Source organism: Strix uralensis, chromosome 4, assembly GCF_047716275.1.
Source record: "Strix uralensis isolate ZFMK-TIS-50842 chromosome 4, bStrUra1, whole genome shotgun sequence".
Taxonomy (NCBI): Eukaryota; Metazoa; Chordata; class Aves; order Strigiformes; family Strigidae; genus Strix; species Strix uralensis.
The window spans coordinates 57,976,403-57,989,009 of record NC_133975.1 but is presented as its reverse complement, the minus strand read 5'-3'; the positions used below and the strand labels follow the sequence as shown (position 1 = coordinate 57,989,009).

General features: G+C 35.6%; 1 protein-coding gene across 8 annotated transcripts in view; it reads left to right on the top strand.

Moving 5' to 3' along the window:
* TBCK (TBC1 domain containing kinase) overlaps nt 1-12,607 on the top strand; it is a 112,345-nt gene that overhangs the window by 61,249 nt on the left and 38,489 nt on the right. For all 8 annotated transcript variants that reach the window (XM_074866878.1, XM_074866883.1, XM_074866875.1 and 5 more), the window contains 2 exons: nt 675-711; nt 2,066-2,227. In XM_074866878.1, the coding sequence (XP_074722979.1) occupies nt 675-711; nt 2,066-2,227 (199 nt within the window). The remainder of the gene's footprint in view (nt 1-674; nt 712-2,065; nt 2,228-12,607) is intronic.

The following is a 12,607-nucleotide window of genomic DNA, read 5'->3' as shown; positions in this document are numbered from 1 at the left end:
CTATTCTTCAAATTCTCAAATTCTTCAGATAACAGCTGCCTTTAAAGGTCACAGTAGAACAACGTAGTTGGTGTTGGTAACTGACACTGTGCTTTTGAGAATGAAACCATTCTTTTAGTGCCTTTCACTGACAAGTATACGTTTTGATACACACCAACATAGGAGAAAAAAATAGATATGGTTAATTTTTCTGTTGGAAATTGTGATTTGCACTGTTAAGTCTATATAAAAAAAACAGGGTTTTTTTCATAGTCAAAGAGATATATTGATTCAAGTTGTTTTATGCTTGTTCAGACATCCTTTGCTAGTTTTTACTTAGTGGTATATATATGTAGGGTGAGAACTGTGGCAGTTTAGTAGAGCAGGTGTTTGAGTTGACTTTGGGAGTTATTTTTTGCAAACATAAGCCTAGTGAGGGTGATTTTTGTTATTGTTTTCAATACAGTATCACAAACTAGTAATTTGAAGGAGATGAGAATGCGGGCCTGGGGGAGGAAGAAGCTTCTCTGAGGGGCTAAAAGTTGTGTGATAGTGGTTCTGCCGCTGTAGTTATTTCTCATTTTAAAGACATTTGTGCCAAGCTAGGCAATTTCTAATATAGTAGACAATTCATAAACACTTTCAGCTCTTAAAACATTTTTTTGTTCTCTTCCCCCCATCACCACCTTTTGCAGCTGTATGCTATTCCTTGGTTTCTTACAATGTTCACACGTGAGTATGCATTCTTTTTCTCTGATTAAATGTTCTTATATTTCTTAAGCACAGTTTTTCTCACTTTTTTAGCTAAAGCCTTCCTAATTGGTGTGATGTGTCTATCATTTAGTACCTTGCTTGTAATTTGCAAGAATGTGTGTTGTGGTTTGAGTCTCAACAGTGCCTGTCACATACTTTCTGCCCTGATTTGACAATAATCAGCGTTTTCTTATTTTTTTAAAAAAGTATTATGTTAAGTTTGAACTGGATTATTTTACACACACAGTATTTAGGGAGCGTGCAAAGGAAGCTGTTATTTACTGGAGAAAAAAGATATAATAATAGTTAAAAAAACAAAAACAAACCTCACCACCTTCCCCTGCTCTCACCCAAATAATATAAGAAAGAGAGTACCTGTATTTGGAGACCAACAAAACAAGCTTCTTTTTTATTGCACTTTGACACATTGTTATTCTGCTAGCACTATTTTACTATGATCTTTCTGCATGTATGTTAGGGAACTGAAAGAGCTTTAGAATTTGGTGAGCTTTTAATGAAAGAGGACAAAGTTGTTAAAGCAAGTCTAGAAAGTAATTCAAAGATATCTGATTATTTTTTTTTTTATTTCATGTCAACATTGGCAGACTTTGAATTTTTAAAAAAGTGGCAGGATGAAAAGAGCTGATGGATTATTTCTCTGATGAAATATCAAAGAATTTAATGTGAGATTCTTGATTGCAATTTCTAAAGATCTTGACTGTAAAGCACTGGTTCTTGCAGTTGTCCATTCTTCCAAAACTTTCATGAGAATCATCACTTTTGGAAGACCAAAGGGATGGTTTCCTTGGCAGTGAATTGCAATAAAAAGTTAGAATTATTTAGGTGAAGGATAGCTTATTTTAGGAGAGCAACCTTCAGTTTTGTATGTAAAATGGCTTTTTTTGTAATAGGCTTTTCTCCTTGTCTTTCCTTTATTCTGCCAATTTTTGCTCTATTCTGTTCATTTTCTTGTCTAATTTTAAGTAGTTAAGCTTACTAACTCATTAATGTCTTCATATTATTGGAAATGCATGTCCTAATGCATAATTGCACCATACCTAAAGAAAAATAAATTGCCTAATTTTGTGTGTGTGTGAAACCCAAAAACCTGCACAATTATAAGTATTCGCTAATGAAAGAAGACACTGATGATATCCAGAATAATCAAACTGCATATGATGACAAACCTGTTTCTAAAAAGGTTGAGTTCTTTTGGCTCCCAAATAAAAAATAACCCTAAGACAGGAGGGGAAAAAGTGTGTGCGTGTTGTATATGTTTTTATCAACTTGTATGCTTATAGCTTTTTTTTAATTGTGTTTGTTCATCATGCAGATGTCTTTCCTTTGCACAAAATTTTTCACTTGTGGGATACATTACTGCTTGGAAATTCCTCCTTCCCATTCTGTATTGGAGTTGCAATACTTCAACAACTGAGGGATCGTCTTCTGGCTAATGGATTCAATGAATGCATTCTCCTTTTTTCAGACTTGCCAGGTACAGAAAAAACTCTTCCCTCTTTCTCTGTCTTCTCCAGTGTGTTGCTGAAGACGGTATGTGCTTGCATGTGAATATATACTACAAATCTTACATGTGTTCTGAAATCATGGTATATGTAGGCAAACTCACTGTCATAGTGTCTAGGTCTTAACTACAGCTTGATGAAGTTAGTAGAAGTCTTTTTGCTGTCATCAGCAAGAATTGGGTGAGCTTGTTATTATTTCCAAGTGAAGGTTGGAGTACTTTATTGTAAATTTGAAACAATTTTAAATAATTCATATTGTGTGTAGACATGCCATGTATAGAAACAATCCAGTTGATAGTGATTTCTCAGTGAAAAAAAAAATAGTGCTGTTTTAAACAGTGCTTTTCTACTTTGATGCCAATATTAGCCTGATTTCAAAAAATAATTAAACTTTTGCTGTGGAAGCAATTAATGTAAAAGAATTAGGGAAAGCAATATAGAAGCCGTTGGAATTGCTCTGTGTTAAATCAATTTCCATTTGAAATGTAAAGCTTTCAAAAGAACCCTCAAAATCGGATCAGAGGCTACTTGATTGTTGTGCAGAAGTTCTGTCTTCTCGTTCAGTGGGGGGTGGTTGACCTATCCATACAAGTTAAGTGTTGTATCTTTAAAAAAAAAAAAAAAATGCAGTTAACCATGAAGTTTGGATCTTATTTCTGAGCAACTTTCTAATGAGACAATAGAATGCGTTTGAACTGAGAATGTTAACTGAAAGAGGTGTTTCCATTTGTGATGGCCTAATATTTACATAACCCATGAATTGGAAGGCTACTGCACCCAGAACGTACTTCTATTCTTGTATTAATTCCCTCTCTCCCACCCAGGATCTTACTAACATGATATATGTCTTGGTTAAGAGGTGACACTGTTTTAATTGTGTGGCCTTTCTTAAGGTAACTGTAACTTTTGGCTAATTCCTTGGCTAATTATAGATTTAGTGGACTCTGAACACCATGTGTGTAATTCAGTAATTCATAATTCATTTAAATAGAAGTCATTCTTTTTCAGAACTGAATGAGAGAATCAAGTTTGGAAAAGCATTTAAGCTTAACAGCTCTTAAGTGTGGCAGTCTCCACACCTGCAGAGTTTACAGAGGTTAGCAGTAGTCTAGGATATGGCAGCAAGCAGGCTGAGGCTAAGTTCATAGTTGCATAAATCAGTTTCTCAGAAGTTCAGTGAGTTCTCACAGATGCAGCTCTGTGATTTCTCTAAATATTATTGTCACAAATTCTCTCACTGTATACCCTTGAACATGTATCTGGATTTCAAAATTTTGCTTTTCTGCTACCTTTCAGTTTAGTATGTACTATGTAATTGCTGCTGTATTTTTCAATTTATAAGAATTCAATTTATAAGAAATTTATTTATGCCATTCCTTACAGTGTGTTTTTTTTCATTTTCAGTCTATATGCTTAGTCATTTCAAATGCCCTTATTAAATTTAACTGGATATCTTTAGATGGTCTGAAATGTGAGTGTTAAACTAAGAGATTGTCTTTTACCCCCTTCCCTCCTCCCCCATCTATTAGTTGTATGTCTTAGATTCATTAATATTTAACTTATTTTCTTGCCTAATGTCATTTCTCCATATTTTTTTCCTTGAGTGGTTTTAAATTATGTATTCCAATTTACCTTGAACCAGCTGATTTAATGGCAATTGAAGTACTTTATGCTGAGGTCATGTGTAAGAACACCTTAGTTCTCATAATACATACCTGTTTATGGAATAAAATGAAATCACTAAAATCTGTAATATTATAACGTACATGCTTTCTGCTGATAATAGTTTGACAACTTCGCTGATACTCTGCTAGGAAATGTTTTAGTAGAACGGTATTTCTGGTAAGATTTTTTTTTTTTTTTGATCCTGTTATCTGCAATATTTTGTATGTCAACAGTGGCACAATTTGAATATTGTGAGATTAATCCAAAGTATATCATAAACTGACTACTAAGGGAAAAAAGAGTGAGGATGAAAGACAATCTTAGTGTGATTTAAAAGTTATTGGTCTAACTGAGACTTCTATAAACAGTAATTTCTTTGAACATATAATTATCATATCCTTGTGCCTTCTCTTTCTGACCTGAGTTTTATTTCTGATTAAGTAGTATTGACTGCTTCTGGTTTTTGTCACCTCTGTCTTCCAGACAGGACTTCTGTTATTTTGGTTAAAATAAATTTTGTACCATGCCTGAAAATTTTCTGAAAGTAATTGGCAAACAACCTTCACCTGAAACTGGGTCACCCCAAGGAAGAGATTATGTTGTTCAAAACATCTGCAATAATTTCAATCTAAAATCAATTGTTGTTCAACAGCCCAAAACTCCTGTGGTTTTTAAGCTTTCTGTGCACTGAAATGGCTTATCTCAGGCTGCCAGTGAAAGCGACCTGCTTTCCAAACTGATAAAGCTGTTTTACTTCAGTCTTGCAACTTTGTGGAATGCTTTTTTAAGATTTCTTGTTTTTACAGTTTCTAAAAATGCATATTTAGAGTTTAAAAAAAACCCCCATAACTGTATTTCCAGTTTACTGCATATAACACAGTTTCAATTACTGTTTAAAAAAGTTAATGATGTGAGGAAAAAGAAGGGTCCCAGTGTCATTATTGATTACTTGATTCTGAAAATCCTTTTCAATACTTGTCTCAAAGCTTTGTCCGTATTTTATCTATAAACCAAATACAATTGGGCATTACTTGCTATTTTCGGGAGCTGTGTTAAAAATCTTAATTTGTTTATATATAGTTTTTACCATATTCTAGCCCACTAGGAAATCTATTTGAAATATTTGACAAAATAATTGGTTAATTAAGAATACTGGAAATTCCCTCTGCTGTAGCAACAAATGTCCTATTTCATTCCTTATGGGTCTGTATAAAGGGGACATATAAGCAACTGCTAAAACTTAAATAGGATTAGATTGTTTAGGAAATTAGTACCCCAAGGTGGGGGTTTTTATTCATTTGTTTTTTCTTTTTTTTCCTTGTGTTTAAGGAGCTTTGTTAAGTATAAACTTTATTCAAACAATATACATACCAGAGAAGATTTAGGAGGTACCGAGACAAACAAAACCAACCCTGGAGTCATTGCTAATTCTTTACATGTAGTTTTGAGATTTAGTAAAGTTCATCCTCTCTGGGTGATGCAGAGAGAGGAAACACAGTATACATTACCTTTGCTTTTTCTTGATCTTAGTCTGACACGTAGCAGGAGAATGTGGCAGGAAAATGAGGGTGGTAAGGGTGGTGCTACTATGATGATGTAATTCCTGAGGTACCAAGAACAGGGGCAGGACTCTGCTTTCAGACGAGTACTGACTTGTACTAAGCCAGTTTGGATATGTCTGCATCTTATGTATCAGCAAATTTACAACCCAGAAGGTTGTTTCATGCATTGAGGGCCAGCTGTATGAGTAACTTTACTTTAAAACGTGCAGTTTTTCTTATAGCTTAGTCTTTAACATCTTGCCGTAAGTTCATGTGATTCATGTACATTACGCAATTCAGAAATTATTATTATTATTGTAGCTTGATTTGATTACTAAGTACATTACATGTTGTACAAGTAGTGCAGTCACCAGCACCTTTTGTTGGGAAACAAACCCAGGAAGGAAGCATCCAGATAGGTACAGCAATTTGCAAACAGTTGAAGGATCCTGTAGACCAATTCACTCCCACCTGGAAATGGGTGCAGTGTAGGGCCTGGTGAACAGATCTTCCACCCGAGATCCATGCCAATGTCATCACTGACATATAGAGATTAACTGTGGTGTTGAGAAGAGATAGGACAACTAAAAGATGGGAACAGATGCTATTAGAGAACAGGTAAACACTTAGCCTAGATGTGAGATAAAACATACTTTCAAGTAAGCCTTGTAGGTTAGTTCACACAATAAAATCATCTTCTGTATTTTTGGAGCAAGAGAAGGGTTTGTTCTTTTAATGCTGTGCACCTTAGGAAGGTGTATTTTTGTTGACTCAAGGCTAGTCAGTGCTTCCAAGGGAAGAACCTCAACCTCAGATAGAATGTCTGGAAAGACTGGCTGTGGAAAAGCAATCCAGTTGAACAAGGAGCTACAGTAAAACTGTTGAATTGGAATATGTGGAGGATTATACTTTGTGAGACACTGGCATGTAGCTTTAAGATGCAGCATGTAGTCAAAGATCCAGCTATCATCAAAGCACAAGAATGATTCTCCAAGGAACAGATTTTCTCTGATGTGGGAGAAACAATTATATCTGTTGCCATTGTAGTGACATGCCAAAATGCTGAATTCCATGATGGTGAAAGCCATATAAATGATTAGAAGGATTACATGCATCTCAGAAATGGACTGAAGATTAAAAAATAGTGGAAATTCTACACTAAGATTGTATGGTTCAGTATGAGTGATGTGTTTCTGCTGATAGCAGCAGAATTAGATGTACATCAGAGAACTCTACTTTAAATATGTATCTGACCCTAGGTAGCTACCATTTTACTTTCTGTTCTTTTTCTTCCTGAAAATCCTCTGTCTGCCCACATCTGTGATTCATATACTTTTATTGTGCCAGACTTTCTGGTGGTTCAGCATTTAGTTAGTTAAGATTTGGTGGGAGGAAGAAATGGCAGTTGGCTGCCAAGCCCACACTGAGTTTGTGGGTGTTTGGTGCCTGTTCCCATTTGTTTCACCACTTCTTGAATAAAAATGTAAACTCTGAGATCAAAACACCAAATTTGAGGAGACTGAAAGAGATAGAGTGGGGTCTTCAGTGTGCCAGTGAACAGTAAAAAAACTGCTTTTGATGAAGCTCTGAGGAATAGGTGTCATAATAGCTCTTTTAAAAGGAAACTTTTTTCATAACTCCAGCTATGAAATTTTGACGTGTGGCTGTGTTGTAGCTTGCCCAAGTTCAAAACTGTTGTTCCCCATGGAAGATGACACTGCAAGATGATTTATCATGCAGTTAGTGAAGCTGGACTGCTTTTCCATATTACAGTATGTCTGAAGAAAACCAGCAATTTGGTCTCTGTCACATGATGCGCGTGATAATGGTGCTATAACTGTAACATAAAAAAATTGGATTGGAAATACCAAAAGACATGAGAAGCAAAAAGGAAATCATGTTTCTAGTTTTCTTTTTTTGAAAGATGGAGGTCTGACTGAAATTTATGGAAACATCTTTTTCTGAACATATTCCTCATCTATGCTGTGTTAGCTTTTTTAGATGCCAGTGGCAGGTATATTTTATAATGCAATTCACAAAGATTATTTTTGCCAAATATTGGCATTTATGAAGCAGAAACTGCATTGCTGCTAGTAAGTGGGGTTTTGTTTGCTTTCTTTTTTTGCCCCTCCCCCCCCCCCCCTTTTTTTTTTCCCAAATGGCTTACAGCCAGCTATGGGTTGGGAGCTGGCTTTGGTACAGAAGCAGAGCAATTTGTTAGGGCACACCTGCTCACCAAGGCTGTTCGGTAGTGTTAAACTCTGTAAGATTGATATCATTTTACCTGAAGCTGTGAATTCTTTAATTATTCACGTTTTCCACTTGTAGTGACATGAACAAAATGCTGTTCTATTTATAGATTATATCTTCTTGAGACTAAAGAGAAATGCTGCAGTGGGTGACACACTAAGGAAAAAATACCATAATCCTTTATTTATATTAGTGTTCTTGCTAGTCTGTAGCTCTGGCAGAAGAAAATCAAATATATATCCTTTAGCAAAGGACTGGCTCAAGAGATGGTATTTCATAAAAAGGGTGAAAAGTGAGTTCATCAGTAGAACTTTTCCTAGTGCATGTCTTAAAATCAGTCTGAGGCACAGCTTACACCTCCTGTTTCTTGATAGAACCTGTATGTACTCTTCATAGCAAAAGGGGACTTCAGAGAATACAATAAGCCACCTGTTAGTCATGTAGGATTTTGTATATCTTTACCCTGGAATAAAATCAAAGTACCTGAAGGTAGACTGTCAAACATATTAGCATTTTTAGGCATGGGAAGGCCACTTTTATCTGAGTTTTGCCTCTAGATGTGGCAAATTATTATTTTTTTTCTCTTTACAAAAGTGTCTTGGAAAACTATTTCCCTCTTTGTTTTTGTTTCGTTATGAGCAAAACTGGTTCAGGATTATACTAGTGCTTAGAAAGCAAGAGTATGCACTAGATATTTTTTTTTTTACAATTATGGAAAATGTTGCTGACAGAGCAAGGTGCCTAATAGGGTATCTGTCTATGTATTTGTTATGCTGAATGTGTTTCTTTGCCTGTACAGGTATAAATGATCTTTCCAATAATCTTTAGTTCTCTAGTTGTTAATGGAGAAGGATTTTAATATAAGCTGCACAAATACTGCAGTGTTAAAATTCCTTGATTAAAATGTACACTAGCAGCACATCTCTGATTGTAGATATATTTTGGGGGTGTGCATATCCAGTGTTGTTAATAGAGATACACATAACTACTTAAATACAGAATTGGAATGGAAGTGCAGTCTGAAAGCTAGAAAAATCTTTCTGCCAAAATAAGGACTGAGAAATGAGGTCTGTTTAAGTGAATTCTCAGTGTTCTCGTACTTTGGGATACCTGTCAATTCCCTTTGGTCTACTTTCTCATATTTAAAGAACTTAAACTCTTGCCTTTATAAATCTGTGTAAGGCATTTGATTCTGTCTATCCAAACTTCTTTGTTCTTAATATACTAAGAGCTGGAGTTTAATACAAGTCAACAGAAAGACCAAAACTAAACATGAAGAAGTAGAGCAGGGTTTGTACCTAAAGCTAAGATTTTGTTGATATTGCAAGCTCAGAATAAATTTCAGGACTTGATTGTTAGCATTGAAGGGCAATTTAGGAAGCACAGGTATCTCAACTGGGAAAACATCACGTTGCATATGAAGAATGTTGTCTGTATTCTGAAAATGGTGATAAATGGGCTAAGTACCCATCAGGGGTGTGTCAGGTGAAACCTCTGTTACTGCAAAAATTTAAAGTCTAGGAAAGCTTCTGTTAGGGGATAGACTAGTCACATATCATTTGACTTCAGAGCCAGGCAAAGAGCTAGAAAATCTCTTGCTGGTTCTTCAGTCCTTATGCTTAAAAAAGCCCAAACCAAAACCTTTTTTTCTTTCTTTTAATTAACCAGCATAGCATAATTCTAAAGCAACAAATTCAGCAATCATGTAAACTGATAGAGTATAAACCACAAACTTGTCTGCTGGGAATGTAACCCTGAAATGACACAAACTTAAAAATGTCTTAAAGATGGTCTTTTTTCTTTTTTTTTTTTTTTTATAAGAATATATTTAGGAATGTGCTTCTTAAATACTTTCACGTGTAAATTCAAATGGGGGATGTTAGAAAGCTTTTTCATCGAATAGGGGAACTTTTTTTATTTCTGAGTAGGTTAATTATACAGCAAACTAAGTCATTTAGAAATGTATATGTTAGATACTCTAAAGCTACTATTTTTGCACTGTGAAACACTAACATAGACTTGACTAATGGTAAACACTGGCAGTTTTACATCTCAGTAAGTTATCTACTGTAGTGTCAAATGATGAGCATTTTTTTTAGAAATTAAACCTGGTTTAAGCATTGGTACATAAGCAAGATGATTATTATCCTTCCTGTTTACAGTTACTGTATTTGTGGGAAAATAGTAACATTTTAGTCTTGAATAATATGTTTCTTGCTCTGTGGTAGTTTGTGGGTGTTACGTGGTTCAGGATACTCTTTAGGCAGATCTAGATACCTTACCCGTATTAATCTTTACGTAAAGTTTTTTTCCATTATTGGCCTGGGAACCAACAGGTCAAATTAGAGGCTTTGATCCTTTTCTCATGGCAACAGGTACTCCTTCTCAAGGTTGCCTGAATTTTTGTCTTATTTCAAAACTAGAAATTCTAAGTTACTTCATATTATTTCCTTAAAAATATCCTGAAGGCTAACAAGAGGAGAGCTCTGTTAATATAAAGGTCTTCTACTTATGGCTCTTTAGAGATTGATCGGTTTTATAAGCATTTGGTCTGGTCAGAGTTTCCAATTGTAGAGTTCCTTATAATTTTATACCTGTTATGTCTTGGAAATAGCTAGAAACTTAGACGGTGTGATCTTTACTAATCCATACTGAGCTTCAGTATTTGCATATTACTTCAGATTTAGGATAAAGGAGGTAACTTTCACTAGCATTTGAGATTGCTAAATGTCTGTTGAGCCAGTTTGAGAAAGATTTTAAGAAACTGTACAACACAGAAAAGCCCAAGCAATATTTTTCCATCAAAAATTTAATGTTGTTGAATGTCGGCACAAGTTCTTCATTTCCATGTATTTCTAACAAGTTTCTTCTCTAAGCTGATCCTTGCAGTTTTGTAAACCTGTACTTTTGTGCATCTCCTGTAGATGGTTATCATCTAGCTATGAAATAATGCTCATTCTTCTGCTGATCTGCATTATTTCCCCTTATTCTTGTGTACATCTCAGGTTTTGCGTAGTAGCCTCCATCTGACTATTTCCATTATACAGTGTGAATTCATATCCTTCTGTTGTTGGCCAGTATCCTACTCTGATGTCAGGGCCGGACCAGAAGTCGTTAACATTTTGTTAGCTTGTAGAAATGTCTGCTGTTAAAGAGCCATGGCGCACCTCATAAAACTGTTTAAAACACATTTTCCTGTTGGAGCTTAGCCGACACTAGTTGTCTTTCTCGGTAAGACATAGCGTGTGACATTTCGCGGTCACTTACAGTAAACCTTTACTCTTCATATAGTCATTCATCATTCTGTGTCTTCCCTGCTCATCTTTATCAATGCAGGACAACATCACATTTCCATACTGGAAGACATTCTTTATGAAACCTTTTCACTAAACTGCTGATTCGGAGCAATTTTACAATCATGACTAAGAAAAGGATTCATGTTTGTCCTTTATGCAGTCTAGTGTCTCAGGAAATAATTCATGGTGTTTTCTGCTGCTCCTCTCTATTGCTCACTACTTTCGTAAGTTCTGCATAAACTGATCCAGGTGACTGCATAACTGCAGGTACTGTAATAGTTGTACTTTCCATAACTCCTCTCAGTTTCCCTTGTTTATACCCAGGTGCCAAACATAACTGCTGTTGGTCTCAGCAGAAACATCAGTATCTCACATAGATTTGTCATTTCTACTTGAATTATCTTCATAACACCCTCTGCTACAGAACTCTTTATCTGGATACATTCCAAATTTCTCAGTTCTTGAACATCTCCTTTATGGATTAAGACAAGAGATCAACAAATTCTTTTTGTGCTCTTTGGACATTACATGTGATTTCATTGCATAAAAACAAAAGTCCTTATTCTCCCAGCATTTCTGAACCCTCATGCCGATGATTGATGTGTTTTTCACCAAGCAGGGGCCTGGACCATTTCATTTTTGATACACTAACTGCTGTTTCTGGGCATTCAGACTTCAGAATAGTTGAAAGTGTTGTCTTTCCAACAAAGACAACTGTCACATGTACACTGAAAACAGCAGTATTGCCCAGAGGTAGTAAACAATATTGACTGTGGAGAACTGTCTAGAGATTTCTTATTCCGCGATAGTGGAAGAATTGTAGGGTAATGTGCTGTCAGACAAGGTAGCCTGTCAATGCAGCATTGAAATTATTGATCCTTATTAGAGGTGTGCAATATGCAATCTGTGTGAAGACAGAGTACTGTAGTTTGTTCCTTTACTTCTGCGTCCAATAATTTTTCTAGCTGAATGCAACTTCTGTACACCTGCTGCATTAGGCAAGAACTGTGATGGCATCTTGATTGACAACACTTGGACTCCTGGCAGCTCTTTGAAAGATGCACACCTTGCATCCATGTAGAAAGAAGAACAAAGACTTCTGTCTTACTAGCTGAAGAGTTTTAAAATTAATGACTGATATTTATGTTGCCTTTAAAATTTTGTTGCAAGATGCACTGAAAGGGATGCTGATGTGTTTAAGAGCAAATTACTATCCTCAAAACAATGAAGTAACACAACTGTCCTATAATGTATGAAATAAATTATATAAAAAGAATGATGTTGCATTGACCTTTTCATTTATAGTAACCTTCTAGCAGTAATAGAGATGTTGGGTAGAAATGTCACTTCTCTTCCTAGATTTGTCCTTTTAAATATCTAGGCTTAGTGTATCTTTTTGTATGTCATCAGAAAAGAAAAGTCTTATGGCCTTTCACCTCTGTTTCTTCTGAGGGCAGGAATTGTGAGATCGAACTGACCTATTCACCTTCTCTGCTTTTATAGCAAAGAGGTTTTCTGGCCTATTTATGTGGCAGTGTGGTGGCTGATGTTGCCTGGCAGGGTAGTAGTAAAGTATTTGTGATGGAGAGGTCAAACCAAG